The sequence below is a fragment of the Phasianus colchicus genome, chromosome 32 (assembly GCF_987193195.1).
Source record: "Phasianus colchicus chromosome 32, bPhaCol1.hap1.1, whole genome shotgun sequence".
NCBI classification, from domain to species: Eukaryota; Metazoa; Chordata; class Aves; order Galliformes; family Phasianidae; genus Phasianus; species Phasianus colchicus.
The window spans coordinates 1,456,467-1,479,007 of NC_143467.1; the positions used below are offsets into that span (position 1 = coordinate 1,456,467).

Consider the following 22,541-nt stretch of genomic DNA (forward strand, 5'->3'; position numbering starts at 1 on the left):
GGGGGGTCTCAAAACTGGTGGGGGGGGGGACTCAAAATGAGGACAGAAATGGGGGTCCCATAATGGGGGGGGGCTCAAATAGGGGGTCTCAAATGGGGGTCCCAAAAGTTGGGGGGGTGGGTTCCAAAATGGGGCAGGAAATGGGGGTCCCAAAATGGGGGGGGGTCTCAATTGGGGTCTGAAATGGGGCAGGAAATGGGGGGCACAAAAGTGGGGGGGGGGTCTCAGGTGGGGGTCCCAAAACTGGGGGGGGGGTCTCAAAAATGGGGCAGGAAATGGGGGTCCCAAAAGTGGGGGGGGTCTCAATTGGGGTCTCAAAATGGGGAATCAAAGGGGGGGTCTCAAAATGGGGGGGGGGTCCCTAAATGGGGGTCTCATATGGGGCAGGAAATGGGGGTCCCAAAATGGGGGGGGGGGTCCAAAATGGGGCAGGAAATGGGGGGCTCAAAAGTGGGGGGGGGGGTCTCAGGTGGGGGTCCCAAAATGGGGGGGGGGGCTCAGATGGGGCAGGAAATGGGGGTCCCAAAATGGGGGGGGGGGGGCTCAAATGGGGGTCCCAAAAGTTGGGGGGGGGTTCCAAAATGAGGCAGGAAATGGGGGTCCCAAAATGGGGGGGGGGGGCTCAAATGGGGGTCCCAAAAGTTGGGGGGGGGGTTCCAAAATGAGGCAGGAAATGGGGGGCTCAAAACTGGGGGGGGTCTCAGATGGGGGCCCCAAAATGGGGGGGGGGGGCTCAAACTGGGGGGTGTCACCCAGGGGTCCCATCACGGGGGTCTCCACCCCCCCCCACTCACCCAGGTCCCGCGGCGTCGGGGGGGGCGGGGGGGGGGCGTTGGCCCCAGGCAGGCGGGGTGGAAACAGCGGCGGCAGCGCGAGCATTCCAGCAATGGCTGCGGGGTGGGGTCACGTGGGGTCATGTGGGGTCATGTGGGGTCACGGGGTCATGTGGGGTCATGTGGGGTCATGGGGTTGTGTGGGGTTTTGGGGTCATGTGGGGTCATGGGGTCATAGGGGTCATGTGGGGTCATGTGGGGTCATGTGGGGTTATGTGGGGTCATGTGGGGTCACGTGGGGTCATGGGGTCATGGGGGGTCATATGGGGTTATGGGGTTATATGGGGTCATGTGGGGTCATGTGGGGTCATGGGGTTATGTGGGGTCATGGGGTTATGGGGATGTATGGGGTTATATAGGGTCATATGGGGTTATGTGGGGGTATATGGGGTCATGGGGTTATATGGGGTCATATGGGGTCACGTGGGGTCATGGGGTCATGTGGGGTCACGGGGTCATGGGGGGTCATGTGGGGTCATGGGGTCATGTGGGGTCACGGGGTCACGTGGGGTCACGTGGGGTCATGTGGGGTCATGGGGTCATGTGGGGTCATGTGGGGTCACGGGGTCATGTGGGGTCATGTGGGGTCATGGGGTCATGTGGGGTCATGGGGTTGTGTGGGGTTATGGGGTCATGTGGGGTCATGGGGTCATGTGGGGTCATATGGGGTCATGTGGGGTTATGTGGGGTCATGTGGGGTCACGTGGGGTCATGGGGTCATGGGGGGTCATATGGGGTTATGGGGTTATATGGGGTCATGTGGGGTCATGTGGTTATGTGGGGTCATGGGGTTATGGGGATGTATGGGGTTATATAGGGTCATATGGGGTTATGTGGGGTTATATGGGGTCATATGGGGTCACGTGGGGTCATGGGGTCATGTGGGGTCAGGGGGTCATGGGGGGTCAGGGGGTTATGTGGAGTCATGGGGTTATGTGGGGTCAGGGGGTCATGTGGGGTCATGTGGAGTCACGGGGTCATGTGGGGTCAGGGGGTCATGTGGGGTCATGGGGTTATGTGTGGTCATATGGGGTCATGGGGTTGTATGGGGTCATGTGGGGTCATGTGGGGTCATGTGGGGTCATGAGGGGTCATGTGGAGTCATGGGGTCATGTGGGGTCATGTGGGGTCATGGGGTTGTATGGGGTCATATGGGGTTATGTGGGGTCAGGGGGTCATGTGGGGTCATATGGGGTTATGGGGTTATATGGGGTCATGTGGGGTTATGGGGTTATGTGGGGTCATGTGGGGTCAGGGGGTTATATGGGGTCATGTGGGGTCATGTGGGGTCATGGGGTCATGTGGGGTCATGGGGTTATGTAGGGTTATGGGGTTGTGTGGGGTCATGGGGTTATGTGGGGACATGGGGTTACGTGGGGTCAGGGGGTTATGCGGGGTCATGGGGTTATGTGGGGTCATATGGAGTTATGTGGGGTCAGGGGGTTGTATGGGGTTATGGGGTTGTGTGGGGTTACGGGGTTATATGGGGTCATCGGGTTATATGGGGTCATGGGGGGTTGTGTGGGGTTATGTGGGGTTGTGTGGGGATTTATGGGGTTGTATGGGGTTATGGGGTTTTATGGGGTTGTATGGGGTTATTGGGTCGTATGGGGTCATGGGGTTATGTGGGGTCATGCGGTTGTATGGGGTTATGGGGTTATGTGGGGTTATGGGGATGTATAGGGTTATATGGGGTTGTGTGGGGTTATGGGGTTATGTGGTTGTATGGGGTTGTATGGGGTCATGGGCGGTTGTATGGGGTTATGTGGGGTTATGGGGTCGTATGGGGTTATGGGGTTATATGGGGTCATATGGGGTTATATGGGGTCATATGGGGTTGTATGGGGTTATGTGGGGTTATGTGGGGTTATATGGGGTCGTATGGGGTTATATGAGGTCGTATGGGGTTATAGGGTTGCATGGGGTTATGGGGTGTGGGGTTATGTGGGGTTGTATGGGGTTGTGTGGGGTTATAGGGCGTGGGGTTATATGGGGTTATGCAAGGTCATGGGGTTATATGGGGTCATGGGGTTATATGGGTTGTGTGAGGTTATATGGGGTCATGGGGGGTTGTATGGGGTTATGTGGGGTTATGGGGTCGTATGGGGTTATGTGGGGTCATGGGGTCATATGGGGTCATGGGGTCATATGGGTTATATGGGGTCATGGGGTTATGTGGGGTCATATGGGGTCATGTGGGGTTGTATGGGGTTGTGTGGGGTTATGGGGTTGTATGGGGTTATATAGTGTTATATGGGGTTATGTGGGGTTATAGGATGTGGGGTTATATGGGGTTGTATGGGGTTATGGGGTTGTATGGGGTCATATGGGGTTATGGGGTTATGGGTTTATGGGGTTGTATGTGGTTATGGGATTGTATGGGGTTATGTGGGGTTATATGGGGTCATATGGGGTTGTATGGGGTTATGTGGGGTTGTATGAGGTTATGGGGTTATGGGGTTGTATGGGGTTATGGGGGATATGGGGTCGTATGGGGTTGTGTGGGGTTGTATGGGGTTATGAGGTCGTATGGGGTTATGGGGTTGTATGGGGTTGTATGGGGTTATATGAGGTTGTATGAGGTAATGGGGTTATATGGGGTTGTATGGGGTCATGTGGGGTTGTATGGGGTTGTGTGGGGTTGTGTGGGGTTGTGTGGGGTTATGGGATTGTATGGGGTTGTATAAGGTTGTATGGGGTTATATGGGGTCGTATGGGGTGTGGGGTTATATGGGGTTGTATGGGGTTATATGGGGTTATGAGTTACAGGAGGTTTGGCGTTATGGGGTTATGGGGTTAAAGAGGATATGGGATAGGGGGTTACAGGGTTATATGGGGTTATTTGGGGTTATATGGGGTTATTTGGGGTTATGTGGGGTTATATGGGGTATGGGTTGTATGGGGTGTGGGGTTATAGGGGGTTGTATGGAGTTGTATAGGGTTATATGGGGTGTGGAGTTATGAGGTTATGGGGATTTTGGGGATAGGGGGGACATGGGGTATGCGGTTATGGGGGATATGGGGTTATGGGGTATGGGGATATGGGGGGTATAGGGGATATGGGAATATGGGGTTATAGGGATGTGGGGGATATAGGGGATATGGGGTATGGGGTCACCAAAAACCCCGATGGCCCCATAGATTGACCCCACTGACCCCACTGATCCCATGTCCCCACTGATATCAAGGGCCCTGCTGACCCCAAAGGCCCCATTGACACAAATGACCCCACTGACCCCAATGTCCCCATCGACCCCATGACCCCAATGCCCCCTGACCCCAAAGTCCCCCCTGACCCCATGACCCCAGTGCCCCCACTGACCCCAATGTCCCCACTGTCCCCATTGACCCCATGAACTCATGAACCCATGACCCCAATGTCCCCATGACCTTAATGTCCCCATCGACCTCACTGACCCCATAACCCCAATGCCCCCACGACCCCAATACCTCCACTGACTCCACTGACCCCAATGCCCCCACCGACCCCAATGTCCCTGATGCCACCACCGATCCAATGCCTGCACTGACCCCACAGCCCTCATTGACCCCACTGCCTCCATCGACCCCATGACCCCAATGCCCCCACCGACCCCGATGCCCCTACCAACCCCAATGCCAACACCAACCCCGATGCCCCCACTGACCCCAATATCCCCACTGACCCCAATACCCCATTGACCCCAATGTCCCCAAAGCCCCCACCGACCCCACAGCCCCCACGACCCCGATGCCCCCACTGACCCCAATGTCCCCACAGCCCCCATGACCCCAAAGCCCCCACGACCCCAAAGCCCCCACGACCCCAAAGCCCCCACCGACCCCACAGCCCTCATTGACCCCACTGCCTCCATCGACCGCATGACCCCAATGTCCCTAATGACCCCAACGTCCCCAATGCCCCCACCGACCCCAATGCCCCCACGACCCCAATGTCCCCACTGACCCCTCTGACCCCAATGCCCCCATTGACCCCAATGTCCCTGATGCCCCCACCGACCCCAATGCTCCCAATGACCCCAATGTCCCCACTGACCCCATGACCCCACTGCCCCCACTGACCCCAATGTCCCCATTGACCCCAAAGCCACCAATGACCCCAAAGCCCCCACCGACCCCAATGTCCCCACTGACCCCTCTGACCCCAATGCCCCCACCGACCCCAATGTCCCCAATGTCCCCACCGACCCCGATGCCCCCACGACCCCGATGTCCCCACTGACCCCAATGCCTGCACCGACCCCAATGCCCCCATGACCCCAAAGCCCCCACCAACCCCACGACCCCAAAGCCCCCACCAACCCCACAGACCCCACAACCCCAATGACCCCAAAGCCCCCACTGACCCCACAGCCCCCACGACTCCAAAGCCCCCACTGACCCCAATGCCCGCACCGACCCCAATGTCCCCATTGACCCCACTGACCCCAATGCCCCCACTGACCCCAATGTCCCCACTGACCCCAATGCCCCAATGACCCCAAAGCCCCCACCAACCCCACAGCCCTCATTGACCCCACTGCCTCCATCGACCCCATGACCCCAATGTCCCTACTGACCCCAATGTCCCCAATGCCCCCACCGACCCCAATGCCCCCACGACCCCAATGTCCCCATTGACCCCAAAGCCCCCACCAACCCCAATGTCCCCACTGACCCCTCTGACCCCAATGCCCCCACCGACCCCAATGTCCCCACTGACCCCACCGACCCCACAGCCCCCACTACCCCAATGTCCCCACTGACCCCTCTGACCCCAATGTCCCCAATGCCCCCACCGACCCCAATGTCCCCACTGACCCCAAAGCCCCCACTGACCCCAATGTCCGCACCGACCCCAATGTCCCCAAAGCCCCCACGACCCCAAAGCCCCCACTGACCCCAATGCCCACACCGACCCCAATGCCCCCACTGACCCCACCGACCCCACAGCCCCCACGACCCCAAAGCACCCACTGACCCCAATGCCCCCACGACCCCAGTGTCCCCACTGACCCCACTGACCCCAATGCCCACACTGACCCCAATGTCCCCATTGACCCCAAAGCTCCCAATGACCCCAATGTCCCCACTGACCCCAATGTCCCCACTGTCCCCACCGACCCCAAAGCCCCCACTGACCCCAATGCCCGCACCGACCCCAATGTCCCCATTGACCCCACCGACCCCACAGCCCCCACGACCCCAAAGCCCCCAATGACCCCAATGCCCCCACTGACCCCAATGTCCCCATTGACCCCAAAGCCCCCACTGACCCCAAAGCCCCCACCGACCTCACAGCCCCCACGACCCCAAAGCCCCCACTGACCCCAATGCCCCCACTGACCCCAATGTCCCCATTGACCCCACCGACCCCACAGCCCCCACGACCCCAAACCCCCCCCCTTACCTTGGCGGCGCGCGCCCTCCTGGCGCACACATGGCAGGCCTTGCAGCGCCGGCAGCACCAGCGCTCTGCCTGCCCCGGCCCGGGGGCCTCGCCGGCGGCCAGGCAGAAGGCGTGGAAGGGCTGGCAGCACACCTGGCACAGCACCAGCTGCGGGCGGGGGGACAGCGGGGACAGTGGGGTCAGCGGGGACGATGGGGTCCATGGGGACGATGGGGTCAATGGGGACGTTGGGTCAATGGGGATGTTGGGGTCAATGGGGACGTTGGGTCAATGGGGATGTTGGGGTCAATGGGGTCAATGGGGATGTTGGGTCAATGGGGACGATGGGGTCAATGGGGATGTTGGGTCAATGGGGACATTGGGGGTGTTAGGGTCAATGGGGACACTTGGGACATTGGGGTCAATGGGGACATTGGGGACGTTGGGGTCAATGGGGACGATGGGGTCAATGGGGACGTTGGGTCAATGGGGATGTTGGGGTCAATGGGGACGTTGGGTCAATGGGGACGTTGGGTCAATGGGGACATTGGGGACATTGGGGTCCATGGGGACGTTGGGGTCATTGGGGACGTTGGGGTCAATGGGGACGTTGGGGTCAATGGGGATGTTGGGGACATTGGGGACGTTGGGGTCCATGGGGACGTTGGGGTCCATGGGGATGTTGGGTCAATGGGGATGTTGGGGTCAATGGGGACATTGGGGTCACTGGGGATGTTGAGGTCATTGGGGACATCGGGGTCAATGGGGATGTTGAGGACATTGGGGATGTTGGGGTCAATGGGGACACTGGGGTCAATGGAGACGTTGGGGACGTTGGGGATGTTGGGGTCAATGGGGACATTGGGGTCAATGGGGACGTTGGGGTCAATGGGGACATTGGGGATGTTGGGGTCAATGGGGATGTTGGGGTCAATGGGGATGTTGGGGTCAACGGGGACGTTGGGGACATTGGGGTCAATGGGGATGTTGGGGTCAATGGGGTCAATGGGGACATCGGGGTCAATGGGGACATCGGGGTCAATGGGGACGTTTGGGTCAATGGGGATGTTGGGGACATTGGGGATGTTGGGGACATTGGGGACAATGGGGTCAATGGGGACGTTGGGGTCCATGGGGACATTGGGGTCAATGGGGACGTTGGGGACGTTGGGGACGTTGGGGTCCATGGGGACATTGGGGTCACTGGGGTCAATGGGGACATTGGGGATGTTGGGGTCAATGGGGACGTTGGGGTCAATGGGGACATTGGGGACATTGGGGTCAATGGGGATGTTGAAGTCAATGGGGACGTTGGGGTTAATGGGGACGTTGGGGATGTTGGGGTCAATGGGGACGTTGGGGTCAATGGGGACATTGGGGACATTGGGGTCAATGTGGATGTTGGGGCCAATGGGGTCAATGGGGACGTTGGGGTCAATGGGGACATCGGGGTCATTGGGGACGCTGGGGTCAATGGGGATGTTGGGGCCATTGGGGACATTGGGAACATTGGGAACATTGGGGTCAATGGTGACATTGCGGACGTTGCAGTCAATGGGGACATTGGGGTCAATGGGAATGTTGGCGTCATTGGGGACGTTGGGGTCAATGGGGACATTGGGGACGTTGCAGTCAATGGGGACATTGGGCTCAATGGGGATGTTGGGTCAATGGGGACGTTGGGGTCATTGGGGACGTTGGGGACGTTGGGGATGTTTGGGTCAATGGGGACATTGGGGTCACTGGGGTCAATGGGGACATTGGGGCTGTTAGGGTCAATGGGGACACTTGGGACATTGGGGTCAATGGGGACATTGGGGACATTGGGGTCAATGGGGTCAATGGGGACGTTGGGGTCAGTGGGGACATTGGGGACAATGGGGACGCTGGGGACATGGCGGGCTTGGGGACACTGGGTTTCCCCTTTTTAGGGTTGCCATTTTAGGATTGCCATTTTGGGATCCCCGTTTATGGTTCCCATTTTAGGGTTCCCATTTAGGATTCCCATTTCAGGGTCCCCATTTTAGGGTCCCCGTTTTAGGGTTGCCACTTTGGGGTCCCCGTTTTAGGGTGCCCGTTGTAGGGTCCCCATTTTAGGGTCCCCATTGTAGGATCCCCATTTAGGATTCCCATTTCAGGGTCCCCATTTTAGGGTCCCCGTTGTACGGTGCCCATTGTAGGGTTACCATTTTAGGGTCCCCGTTGTAGGGTCCCTGTTTTAGGGTCCCCATTTAGGATTCCCATTTCAGGGTCCCCGTTGTAGGGTCCCCGCTGTAGGGTCCCCATTTTAGGATCCCCATTTAGGATTCCCATTTCAGGGTCCCCGTTTTAGGGTCCCCATTTAGGATTCCCATTTTAGGGTCCCCGTTGTAGGGTCCCCATTGTAGGGTCGCCATTTCAGGGTCCCCGTTGTAGGGTCCCCATTTTAGGATCCCCATTTAGGATTCCCATTTCAGGGTCCCCGCTGTAGGGTCCCCACTGTAGGGTTCCCATTTAGGATTCCCATTTTAGGGTCCCTGTTGTAGGGTTGCCATTTTAGGGTCCCCGCTGTAGGGTTCCCATTGTAGGGTCGCCATTTCAGGGTCCCCGTTGTAGGGTCCCCATTTAGGATTCCCATTTCAAGGTCCCCATTTCAGGGTCTCCATTTTAGGGTCCCCGCTGTAGGATCCCCGCTGTAGGGTCCCCATTTCAGGGTCCCCGATGTAGGGTCCCCGTTGTACGGTCCCCATTTCAGGGTCCCCGATGTAGGGTCCCCGCTGTAGGGTCCCCATTTCAGGGTCCCCATTGTAGGGTCCCTGCTGTAGGGTCCCTGCTGTAGGGTCCCCGTTGTAGGGTCCCCATTTTAGGGTCCCCGATGTAGGGTCCCCATTGTAGGCTCCCCGTTGTAGGTTCCCCATTTTAGGGTCCCCGCTGTAGGGTCCCCATTTCAGGGTCCCCATTGTAGGGTCCCTGCTGTAGGGTCCCTGCTGTAGGGTCCCCATTTCAGGGTCCCCGCTGTAGGGTCCCCGTTGTAGGGTCCCCATTTTAGGATCCCCATTTCAGGGTCCCCGTTGTAGGGTCCCCGCTGTAGGGTCCCCATTTTAGGATCCCCATTTAGGATTCCCATTTCAGGGTCCCCGTTGTAGGTTCCCCATTTTAGGGTCCCCGCTGTAGGGTCCCCGTTGTAGGGTCCCCGTTGTAGGTTCCCCATTTTAGGGTCCCCGCTGTAGGGTCCCCATTGTAGGGTCCCCATTTAGGATTCCCATTTCAGGGTCCCCATTGTAGGGTCCCTGCTGTAGGGTCCCCGCTGTAGGGTCCCCATTGTAGGGTCCCTGCTGTAGGGTCGGGCTGTAGGGTCCCCATTGTAGGGTCGGGCTGTAGGGTCCCCATTGTAGGGTCCCCGCTGTAGGGTCGGGCTGTAGGGTCGGGCTGTAGGGTCGGGCTGTAGGGTCGGGCTGTAGGGTCGGGCTGTAGGGTGCTGACCTCGTGGTGCCCCTTGCTGGCGCACAGCAGGCAGACGAGGGGGGCGGTGATGGGCACCGAGCTGACGATGCTCAGCCCCCCCATGAGCCACACGTTGTCCAGGGCGCAGTCCTCCTGGGGGGGGCGGCGTCAGCGCACCCCAAAACCACCCACACACCCCATAACCACCCACAGACCCTATAAACACCCCACAGACCCCATAACCACCCCACAGACCCTATAACCACCCCACAGACCCCATAACCACCCCACAGATCCCATAACCCGCCACAGACCCCATAACCCCCCACAGACCCCATAACCCCTCCACAGACCCCATGGATCCCCCCCATAAACTCCATACCTCCCCAGACCCCATAGCCACCCCCAGACCCTATAAACACCCCACAGACCCCATAACCCCCCACAGACCCTATAAACCCCCCACAGACCCCATAACCCCCCACAGACCCCATAACCCCTCCACAGACCCCATGGATCCCCCCCATAAACTCCATACCTCCCCAGACCCCATAGCCACCCCCAGACCCTATAAACACCCCACAGACCCCATAACCCCCCACAGACCCTATAAACCCCCCACAGACCCCATAACCCCCCACAGACCCCATAACCCCTCCACAGACCCCATGGATCCCCCCCATAAACTCCATACCTCCCCAGACCCCATAGCCACCCCCAGACCCTATAAACACCCCACAGACCCCATAACCCCCCACAGACCCTATAAACCCCCCACAGACCCCATAACCCCCCACAGACCCCATAACCCCTCCACAGACCCCATGGATCCCCCCCATAAACTCCATACCTCCCCAGACCCCATAGCCACCCCCAGACCCTATAAACACCCCACAGACCCCATAACCCCCCACAGACCCTATAAACCCCCCACAGACCCCATAACCCCCCACAGACCCCATAACCCCTCCACAGACCCCATGGATCCCCCCCATAAACTCCATACCTCCCCAGACCCCATAGCCACCCCCAGACCCTATAAACACCCCACAGACCCCATAACCCCCCACAGACCCTATAAACCCCCCACAGACCCCATAACCCCCCACAGACCCCATAACCCCTCCACAGACCCCATGGATCCCCCCCATAAACTCCATACCTCCCCAGACCCCATAGCCACCCCCAGACCCTATAAACACCCCACAGACCCCATAACCCCCCACAGACCCTATAAACCCCCCACAGACCCCATAACCCCCCACAGACCCCATAACCCCTCCACAGACCCCATGGATCCCCCCCATAAACTCCATACCTCCCCAGACCCCATAGCCACCCCCAGACCCTATAAACACCCCACAGACCCCATAACCCCCCACAGACCCTATAAACCCCCCACAGACCCCATAACCCCCCACAGACCCCATAACCCCTCCACAGACCCCATGGATCCCCCCCATAAACTCCATACCTCCCCAGACCCCATAGCCACCCCCACACCCCATAACCACCCATGGACCCCATAACCACCCCACAGACCCTATAAACACCCCACAGACCCCATAACCACCCACAGACCCTATAAACACCCCACAGACCCCATAACCACCCCACAGACCCTATAAACACCCCGCAGACCCCATAACCACCCTACAAACCTCATGGATCCCACCCACAGATCCCATAACCACCCCCCAACCCCATAACCACCCCACAGACCCCACAACCCCCCCCAGCCCCATAACCCCACCCTACAGACCCCACAGCCCCCCCACAGACCCCATAACCACCCCACAGACCCGTAATCACCCCGAAAACCCCATAACCACCCCAAACCCCACAGATCGCCCCCCCCCAGACCCCATAACCCCCCCAGCCCCATAGATTCCCCCACACACACCCCATAGACTCCCCCCCAGACCCCCCAGACCCCATAACCACCCTGACCCCATAAATCCCCCACCCCAGACCCCATAACCCAGGGGGGTCAGGGTGCTATGGGATGGGGGGGGGGAGGAGATCTATGGGGTTTTTGGGTGCTATGGGGTGGCGTCTATGGGGTCTGGGGGCGTCTATGGGGTTTCTGAGTGTTATGGGGTGGGTCTATGGGGTTTCTGGGTGCTATGGGGTGGGGGCTATGGGGTCTGGGGGGGTCTATGGGGTTTCTGGGTGCTATAGGGTGGGCTCTATGGGGTCTGGAAGGTTCTATGGGGTATGGGGGCGTCTATGGGGTTTCTGGGTGCTATAGGGTGGGGTCTATGGGGTCTGGGGGGGTCTATGGGGTTTCTGGGTGCTATAGGGTGGGTCTATGGGGTCTGGGGGGGTCTATGGGGTTTCTGGGTGCTATGGGGGGGCCTATGGGGTCTGGGGGGGTCAATGGGGTTTCTGGGTACTATAGGGTGGCTCTATGGGGTTTCTGGGTGTTATGGGGCGACCTATGGGGTCTAGGGGGGTCTACGGGGTTTCTGGGTGCTATGGGGTGGGGTCTATGGGGTCTGGGGGCGTCAATGGGGTCTGGGTGTTATGGGGTGGGTCTATGGGTTTTCTGGGTGCTATAGGGTGGGCTCTATGGGGTCTGTAAGGTTCTATGGGGTATGGGAGGGTCTATGGGGTTTCTAAGTGCTATAGGGTGGCTCTATGGGGTCTGGGGAGGTCTATGGGGTTTCTGGGTGCTACGGGGGGGTCTATGGGGTCCAGGTGTTATGGGGGGTTTATGGGGTCCGGGTGTTATGGGGTGGGTCTATGGGGTTTCTGGGTGCTATGGGGTGGGGTCTATGGGGTCTGGGAGGGTCTATGGGGTTTCTGGGTGCTACAGGGTGGGGTCTATGGGGTCTGGGGGGGTCTATGGGGTTTCTGGGTGCTATGCGGGGGTCTATGGGGTCAGGGTGTTATGGGGTGGGTCTATGGGGTCTCAGGGTGCTATGGGGGGGGCTATAGGGTCTGGGGGCGTCTATGGGGTTTCTGGGTGCTATAGGGCGAGGGCTATGGGGTATGAGGGTGTCTATGGGGTCTCTGGGTGCTATGGGGGGGGTCTATGGGGTCTGGGGGGGTCTATGGGGTTTCTGGGTTCTATAGGGTGGGGTCTATGGGTCTGGGGGTGTCTATGGGGTTTTTGGGTACTATGGGAGGGCCTATAGGGTACGGGGGAGTCTATGGGGTTTCTGGGTGCTATGGGGGGGTCTATGGGGTCAGGGTGTTATGGGGTGGGTCTATGGGGTCTCAGGCTGCTATGGGGGGGTCTATGGGGTTTCTGGGTGCTATAGGGTGGGCTCTATGAGTGCTATGGGGGGGTCTATGGGGTCTGGGGGGGGTCTATGGGGTTTCTAGGTGCTACAGGGTGGGTCTATGGGGTTTCTGGGTACTATGGGGGGGCCTATAGGGTAGGGGGAGTCTATGGGGTTTCTGGGTGCTACAAGAGGGTCTATGGGGGTCTATGGGGTTTCTGGGTGCTATGGGGGGACTCTATGGGGTCAGGGTGCTATGGGGTGGTCTATGGGGTCTCAGGGTGCTATGGGGAGGGGTCACTGGGGTCTGGGGGGGTCAGGGTGCTGAGGGGGGGTCAGGGTGCTATAGGGGGGTCAGGGTGCTGAGGGGGGGTCAGGGTGCTGAGGGGGGGGTCAGGGTGCTATGGGGGGGTCAGGGTGTTATGGGGGGGGTCAGGGTGCTGAGGGGGGGGTCAGGGTGCTGGGGGGGGGTCAGGGTGCTATGGAGGGGGGTCAGGGTGCTGGGGGGGGGTCAGGGTGCTATGGAGGGGGGTCAGGGTGCTGGGGGGGGGTCAGGGCGCTACGGGGGGGGTCAGGGTGCTACGGGGGGGGTCAGGGTGCTGAGGGGGGGGTCAGAGTGCTGGGGGGGGGGTCAGGGTGCTATGGGGGGGGCAGGGTGCTATGGGGGGGGTCAGGGTGCTGGGGGGGGGGTCAGGGTGCTATGGGGGGGTCAGGGTGCTATAGGGGGGTCAGGGTGCTATGGGGGGGTCAGGGTGCTATGGGGGGGGTCAGGGTGCTGAGGGGGGGTCAGGGTGCTATAGGGGGGTCAGGGTGCTATGGGGGGGTCAGGGTGCTATGGGGGGGGTCAGGGTGCTGAGGGGGGGTCAGGGTGCTATGGGGGGGGTCAGGGTGCTATAGGGGGGTCAGGGTGCTATGGGGGGGGTCAGGGTGCTGGGGGGGGGGTCAGGGTGCTATGAGGGGGGGTCAGGGTGCTGGGGGGGGGTCAGGGTGCTGAGGGGGGGTCAGGGTGTTATGGGGGGGGGTCAGGGTGCTGAGGGGGGGTCAGGGCGCTATGGGGGGGTCAGGGTGCTATGGGGGGGGGTCAGGGTGCTGGGGGGGGGTCAGGGTGCTGAGGGGGGGGGTCAGGGTGCTGAGGGGGGGGTCAGGGTGCTATGGGGGGGGGTCAGGGTGCTGGGGGGGGGTCAGGGTGCTGAGGGGGGGGTCAGGGCGCTATGGGGGGGTCAGGGTGCTATGGGGGGGGGTCAGGGTGCTGGGGGGGGTCAGGGTGCTATGGGGGGGGGTCAGGGTGCTATAGGGGGGTCAGGGTGCTATGGGGGGGGTCAGGGTGCTGAGGGGGGGGTCAGGGCGCTATGGGGGGGTCAGGGTGCTATGGGGGGGGGTCAGGGTGCTGGGGGGGGGTCAGGGTGCTATAGGGGGGTCAGGGTGCTATGGGGGGGTCAGGGTGCTATGGGGGGGGGTCAGGGTGCTATAGGGGGGTCAGGGTGCTATGGGGGGGGTCAGGGTGCTGGGGGGGGGTCAGGGTGCTGAGGGGGGGGTCAGGGTGCTGGGGGGGGGTCCCGGCGTTGCCCCCACCTTGAAGTCGACACGCAGGCGATGGACGCCATCGCTGGGCCGCGCTTTGCCCGACCAGCCGTTGGGGGGGGGGGGGGCCGGGGTGCCCGGGGACCCCCACTCCTGAAATTAGGGTGGGGGGGGGGGGGGATCAGAGGGTACCCCCAACCGGGGGTGCCCCCCAACCTTTCCGTTCCCCGCTCCCCCCTCAAAAAAAAAGAATCCCAATCCCAAAAAATGGGACCCCAGACCCAAACTGTGACCCCCACCCCCACAATTGGTTCCCCCCCCCCCCATCAATGTGCCCCCCCCCCCACAACTGCGACCCCTCCCCATAATAGGGCGCCCTCCCCCCTCCCCCCATATTGGCGTAACCCCCCCACAACTGGAACCCCCCCCCCCATAATGAGGACCCCCCCCATATTGATGCCCCCCCCTCCAATAACTGGGACCCCCCCCCCAATATCAACAGCCCCCCATATCGATGCCCCCCCCCATAACTGGGACCCCCCCCCAATATCAACAGCCCCCCATATCGATGCCCCCCCCCATAACTGGGACCCCCCCCCATATTGATGCTCTCCCCCAAATAACTGCCCCCCCCCCCAATGATGCCCCCCCCCCCATATTGATGCTCCTCCCCCCCAATAACTGGGACCCCCCCCCCAAATAACTGCCCCCCCCACATTTGTGCCCCCCCCAATAACTGGGACCCCCCCCAATATTGATGCCCCCCCCCCCCATAACTGGCCCCCCTCCCATATTGATGCCCCCCCCACATTGGTGCCCCCCCCGTATTGATGCTCTCCCCCAAATAACTGCCCCCCCCCAATGATGCCCCCCCCCAATATTGATGCTCCTCCCCCCCCAATAACTGGGACACCCCCCCCAAATAACTGCCCCCCCCACATTGATGCCCCCCCCCCACATTGGTGCCCCCCCATATTGATGCCCCTCCCCCCCCAATAACTGGGACCCCCCTCCATATTGATGCCCCCCCCCAAATAACTGCCCCCCCCATATTAATGCCCCCCCCCCAATAACTGGGACTGCCCCCCACATTGACACCCCCCCCAATAACTGCCCCCCCCCTCATATTGATGACCCCCCCAATAACTGGGACCCCCCCCCACATTGATGCCCCCCCCAAATAACTGCCCCCCCCATATTGATGCCCCATCCCAATAACTGGGACCCCCCCCCATATTGATGCCCCCCCCCCCAGTAACTGGAACCCCCCCCCCCCCACATTGATGCTCCCCCCAACATTGATGCCCCTCTCCCCCAATAACTGGGACCCCCCCCCCACATCGATGCCCCCCCCCCCAAACAACTTCCCCCCCCCCCAATATCGGTGCCCCCCCCCCCACATTGATGCCCCCTCCCCCAAATAACTGCCCCCCCCCATATCGGTGCCCCCCCCCACATTGATGCCCCCTCCCCCAAATAACTGCCCCCCCCCCCCATATCGGTGCCCCCCCCCACATTGATGCCCCCTCCCCCAAATAACTGCCCCCCCCCCCATATCGGTGCCCCCCCCCCACATTGATGCCCCCTCCCCCAAATAACTGCCCCCCCCCCCCATATCGGTGCCCCCCCCCCCCACTGACGCCCCCCCCCACCCCATATCGGTGCCCCCCCCCACATTGATGCCCCCTCCCCACATTGATGCCCCCCCCCCCCCATATTGGTGCCCCCCCCCCACATTGATGCCCCCTCCCCCAAATAACTGCCCCCCCCCCCCATATCGGTGCCCCCCCCCCCCCCATTGACGCCCCCCCCCACCTTATCCAGTCCTCTCCTTGCCCTCAGCTGCAGGACGGGCTGCAGGGGGGCCCTGCGGGGTCGGGGGGGCTCCTCCGCCTCCATGGGCACCTCTGGGGGGGGGGAGACATAAATTGGGGGGGGGGATAACCTCCGTGTGTCCCCCCACCCCACAGTGCCCCCCCGTCATCACCGCCCCCCCCCCACACCCCATAAGGTCCCCATATCCCATAATACCTCCCCCATAAAGTCCCCATATCCCATAATATCCCCCCCAACCCCATAAAGTCCCCACTGCCCCCCCATATCCCATAATATCCCCCCCCCCCCATAATGCCTCCATATCTCATAATATCCCCCCTTCCACCCCATAAGGTCCCCATTGCTGCCCCATATCCCATAATATCCCCCCCCCTAAATGCCCCCATATCCCATAATATCCCCCCCCACCCCATAAAGTCCCCATTGCCCCCCATATCCCATAATATCCCCCACCCCATAAAGTCCCCATATCCCATAATATCCCCCCCAGCCCCATAAAGTCCCCACTGCCGCCCCATATCCCATAATATCCCCCCCATAAAGTCCCCATATCCCATAATATCCCCCCCCACCCCATAAGGTCCCCATTGCCCCCCCATATCCCATAATATCCCCCCCATAAAGTCCCCATATCCCATAATATCCCCACCCGACCCCATGAAGTCCCCATTGCCGCCCCATATCCCATAATATCCTCCATATCCCCATATAACCCTAAATAATCCCATAGAACCCCATAAAATCCCATACAGCCCCATATAATCCCATAGAACCCCACAGAATCCCATAGAACCCCATACAATCCCATGCACCCTCCACAGTCCTCCTCGCCCCTAGGGGGCGCTCCCTCCGTCTCCCCATAGAACCTCATACAACCACAGTCCTCCTCACCGCTAGGGGGCGCCGCCTTTCTATCCCCATAGAACCCCACGTAACACCACAGTCCTCCTCACCGCTAGGGGGCGCTCCCTCCGCCTCCCCACATAACCCCATATACCCCCATATCCCGCGTTTATCCCCATAGAACCCCATACACCCCTATTAATCCCCAGATAACCCCATATATCCCCGTACACCTCCATTTATACCGATAAAAACCCATATAACCCCATATAACCCCATGCACCCCCATTTATCCTCATATGACCCCATATAACCCCATACACCCCCATTCATCCCCATAGAACCCCATACACCCCCCACAGTCCTCCTCTCCCCTAGGGGGCGCTGCCCTTCTCTCCCCATAGAACCCCATGTAACCCCACAGTCCTCCTCACCGCTAGGGGGCGCTCCCTCCGCCTCCCCATATAATCCCATTCACCTCCTTTTATCCCCATAGAACCCCATATAACCCCATATATCCCCATATAACCCCATATAACCCCACACACCCCCATTTATCCCCATATATGCCCATATATCCCCATATAATCCCATGCACCCCCACTTATACCCATATGACCCCATATAACCCCATACACCCCCATTTACCCCCATATAACCCCATATAACCCCGTTTATCCTCATATGACCCCATATAACCCCATACACCCCCGTTTATCCCCATTCATCCCCATATAACCCCATACACCCCCCACAGTCCTCCTCGCCCCTAGGGGGCGCTGCCTTTCTCTCCCCATAGAACCCCATGTAAGCCCACAGTCCTCCTCACCGCTAGGGGGCGCTCCCTCCGTCTCCCATAGAACCCTATGTAAGCCCACAGTCCTCCTCTCCCCTAGGGGGCGCTGCCCATCTCTCCCCATAGAACCCCATGTAAGCCCACAGTCCTCCTCACCGCTAGGGGGCGCTGCCCATCTCTCCCCATAGAACCCCATGTAAGCCCACAGTCCTCCTCACCGCTAAGGGGCGCTGCCCATCTCTCCCCATAGAACCCCATGTAACCCCACAGTCCTCCTCGCCCCTAGGTGGCGCTGCCTTTCTCTCCCCATAGAACCCTATGTAAGCCCACAGTCCTCACCGCTAGGGGGCGCTGCCCATCTCTCCCCATAGAACCCCATGTAAGCCCACAGTCCTCCTCACCGCTAGGGGGCGCTCCCGCCGCCTCCCCGTCGGATCCCGCAGGCGACGCCGCCTCCTCGCAGTGGCGCAGCCGGGGTCGCAGAGCTCTGCGCTCCGATCTCCGGGGGGGTTCGGGACCCCCGGGGTCACCTGAGGTCACCGCCTCCCCCCCTTCGTCTGCCGAGTCCTCCGAGTCCCACGGAGCCGTGCGGGGGGGGCCCCGACCTGGGGGGGGGGCAGGAAGAGAGGGGGGGGGACTGCTGGGACCTCATTGGGGACACACAGCACCAATGTGCCCCCTTTGGGACCCTATAATCCCTTTGTGTCCCATTGGGACCCCATAACCCCACTGAGTCCCATTGGCACCCTATAACCCCACTGTGTCCCATTGGGACCCGATAACCCCATTGTGCTCCATCGTGTCTCCACTGGGACCCCATAACCCCACTGTGTCCCATTGGGACCCCATAACCTCATTGTGTCCCATTGGGACCCTATAACCCCATTGTGCCCCATCGTGTCCCCATTGGAACCCCATAACCTCATTGTGTCCCACTGGGACCCATAACCCCATTGTGCCCCATCGTGTCCCCATTGGGACCCCATAACCCCATTGTGTCCCATTGGGACCCTACAACCCCACTGTGCCCCATTGGGACCCTATAACCCCATTACGTCCCATTGGGACCCTATAACCCCACTGTATCCCATTGGGACCCTATAACCCTATTGTGCCCCACTGTGTCCCATTGGGACCCCATAACCTCACTGTGTCCCATTGGGACCCTATAACCCCATTGTGTCCCATCGTGTCTCCATTGGAACCCCATAACCTCATTGTGTCCCATTGGGACCCGATAACCCCATTGTGCTCCATCGTGTCTCCACTGGGACCCCATAACCCCACTGTGTCCCATTGGGACCCTATAACCCCATTGTGCCCCATCGTGTCCCCATTGGAACCCCATAACCCCACTGTGTCCCATTGGGACCCCATAACCCCACTGTGTCCCATTGGGACCCTATAACCCCATTACGTCCCATTGGGACCCTATAACTCCACTGTGTCCCACTGTGCCCTCACTGGGACCCTATACCCCCACTGTTCCCCACTGTGCTCCCATTGGGACCCCATAACCCCATTGTTCCCCACTGTGTCCCACTGAGACCCTATAACCCCACTGTGCCCCATTGAGTCCCATTGGGACCCCATAACCCCACTGTGCCCCATTGAGTCCCATTGGGACCCCATAACCCCATTGTACCCCATCGTGTCCCCATTGGGACCCTATAACCCCACTGTTCCCCACTGTGCCCCCATTGGGACACATAACCCCACTGTGTCCCACTGAGTCCCATTGGGACCCTATAACCCCATTGTGCCCCATCGTGTCCCCATTGGGACCCCATAACCCCACTGTGTCCCATTGGGACCCTATAACCCCACTGTGTCCCATTGAGTCCCATTGGGACCCTATAACCCCACTCTGTCCCATTGGGACCCTATAACCCCAATGTGTACCATTGGGACCCCATAACCCCATTGTGCCCCATCGTGTCCCCATTGGGACCCCATAACCCCATTGTGTCCCATTGGGACCCCATAACCCCACTGTGTCCCATTGAGTCCCATTGGGACCCTATAACCCCACTGTGTCCCACTGTGCCCTCACTGGGACCCTATACCCCCACTGTTCCCCACTGTGCTCCCATTGGGACCCCATAACCCCATTGTTCCCCACTGTGTCCCACTGGGACCCTATAACCCCACTGTGACCCATCGTGTCCCCATTGCGACCCTATAACCCCACTGTGCCCCATTGAGTCCCATTGGGACCCCATAACCCCATTGTGCCCCATCGTGTCCCCATTGGGACCCTATAACCCCACTGTTCCCCACTGTGCCCCCATTGGGACCCATAACCCCACTGTGTCCCACTGAGTCTCATTGGGACCCCATAACCCCATTGTGCCCCATCATGTCCCCATTGGGTCCCCATAACCCCATCGTGTCCCTATCATGACCCCACTGGGACCCTATAACCCCACTGTGCCCCACTGAGTCCCCATTGGGACCCCATAACCCCATTGTGCCCCATTGTGTCCCTATGGTGTCCCATTGTGCCCCCATTGGGACCCTACAAACCCACTGTGCCCCACTGTGCCCCCACTGGGACCCTATAACCCCCCCTCTGTCCCATTGGGACCTTATAACCCTAACGTGCCTCACTGTGCCGCCATTGGGACCCTATAACCGTACTGTGTCCCCATTGGGACCCTATAGCCCCACTGTGTCCCATTGGGACCCTATAACCCCATTGTCCCACTGTGTCCCCATCAGGACCTTACAAACCCACTGTGCCCCATTGGGACCCTATAACCCCATTGTGTCCCCATTGGGACCCCATTGTGCCCCCATTGGGACCCTATAACCCCACTGTGCCCTATTATGCCCCATTGGGACGCTATAACCCCACTGTGCCCCCATTGGGACCCTATAACTCCATTGTGCCCCACTGTGCCCCCACTGGGACCCTATAACCCCACTGTGCCCCGTTGGGATCCTATAAACCCATTGTGCCCTACTGTGTCCCACTGTGTCCCCATTGGGACCCTATAACTCCACTGTGCCCTCACTGGGACCCTATAATCCCATTGTGCCCCACTGTACCCCACTGTACCCCATTGGGACCCTATAACCCCACTGTACCCCATTGGGACCCTATAACTCCATTGTGCCCCATTGTGTCCCCATTGGAACCCTATAACCCCACTGTGCCCTGTTGGGACCCTATAACCCCATTGTGCCCCATTGTATCCCTATGGTGTCCCATCGTGCCCCCATTGGGACCCTATAACCCCACTGTGTCCCCACTGGGACCCTATAACCCCATTGTGCCCTATTGGAACCCTATAACCCCATTGTGCCCCATTGGAACCCTATAACCCCACTGTGCCCCATTGGGACCCTATAACCCCATTGTGCCCCATTGTGTCCCACAGTCCCCACTGTGTCCCCATAGTGCCCCATAGTGCCACTGACCCCACAGGGACCCCATAGTGACCCCATAGTGCCCCACTGTGTCCCCATAGTGCCCCACTGTGCCCCATAGGGTCCCCATATCTCCATGGTGTCCCCATATCCCCACACCCCAACCCCAAACCCCCACACGCCAATCCCATAAACCCCCCATATCCCCAATCCCACACCCCAACCCCATATCCCCAAACGCTACACCCCGATCCCAATCCCTAGCCCCAATCCCATAACCCCACACCCCAATCCCAACCCCATACCCCCACACCCTAATCCCAAACCCACCCCAAATCCCCAAACCGAACCCCATAACCACCCCATATCCCCAATCCCAACCCCACAACCCACCCCAAATCCCAACCCCATACCCCGACACCCCAACCCCATAACTCCCCCCATCCCCCAATCCCATAACCCCCCCAAATCCCAACCCCATACCTCCACACCCCCATCCCATAACCCATCCCAAATCCCCAATCCCAACCCCATAACCCACCCCAAATCCCAACCGCATACCCCGACACCCCAACCCCATAACCCCCCCATCCCCCCAATCCCGACCCCATAACCCACCCTATAACCCCAATCCTAATCCCATAACCCACCCCAAATCCCCAACCCCAATCCCATAACCCCCCCAAATCCCAACCCCATACCCCTACACCCCAACCCCATAACCCCCCCATCCCCCCAATCCCGATCCCATAACCCACCCCATAACCCCAATCCCAACCCCATAACCCCCCCAAATCCCAACCCCATACCCCTACACACCAACCCCATAACCCCCCCATCCCCCCAATCCCGATCCCATAACCCCCCCAAATCCCAACCCCGTACCCCCACACCCCCATCCCATAACCCATCCCATATCCCCAATCCCAACCCCATAACCCCCCCAAATCCCAACCCCAACCTCCACACCCCCATCCCATAACCCATCCCATATCCCCAATCCCAACCCCATAACCCACCCCAAATCCCAACCGCATACCCCGACACCCCAACCCCATAACCCCCCCATCCCCCCAATCCCGACCCCATAACCCACCCTATAACCCCAATCCTAATCCCATAACCCACCCCAAATCCCCAACCCCAATCCCATAACCCCCCCAAATCCCAACCCCATACCCCCACACCCCCATCCCATAACCCCCTATCCCCCCAATCCCGATCCCATAACCCACCCCATAACCCCAATCCCAACCCCATAACCCCCCCAAATCCAAACCCCATACCCCCACAGCCCAACCCCATAACCCACCCCATAACCC

General features: G+C 60.0%; 1 protein-coding gene across 1 annotated transcript in view; it reads right to left on the bottom strand.

Annotated features, from left to right (window-relative positions):
* KMT2B (lysine methyltransferase 2B) overlaps positions 1-22,541 on the bottom strand; it is a 106,421-nt gene that overhangs the window by 65,206 nt on the left and 18,674 nt on the right. The window contains exons 6-11 of the mRNA XM_090128070.1: positions 18,249-18,452; positions 16,188-16,279; positions 14,424-14,525; positions 9,664-9,777; positions 6,223-6,369; positions 795-890 (exon numbers count right to left, since the gene is read on the bottom strand). Coding sequence (XP_089984196.1) covers positions 795-890; positions 6,223-6,369; positions 9,664-9,777; positions 14,424-14,525; positions 16,188-16,279; positions 18,249-18,452 — 755 coding nt within the window. The remainder of the gene's footprint in view (positions 1-794; positions 891-6,222; positions 6,370-9,663; positions 9,778-14,423; positions 14,526-16,187; positions 16,280-18,248; positions 18,453-22,541) is intronic.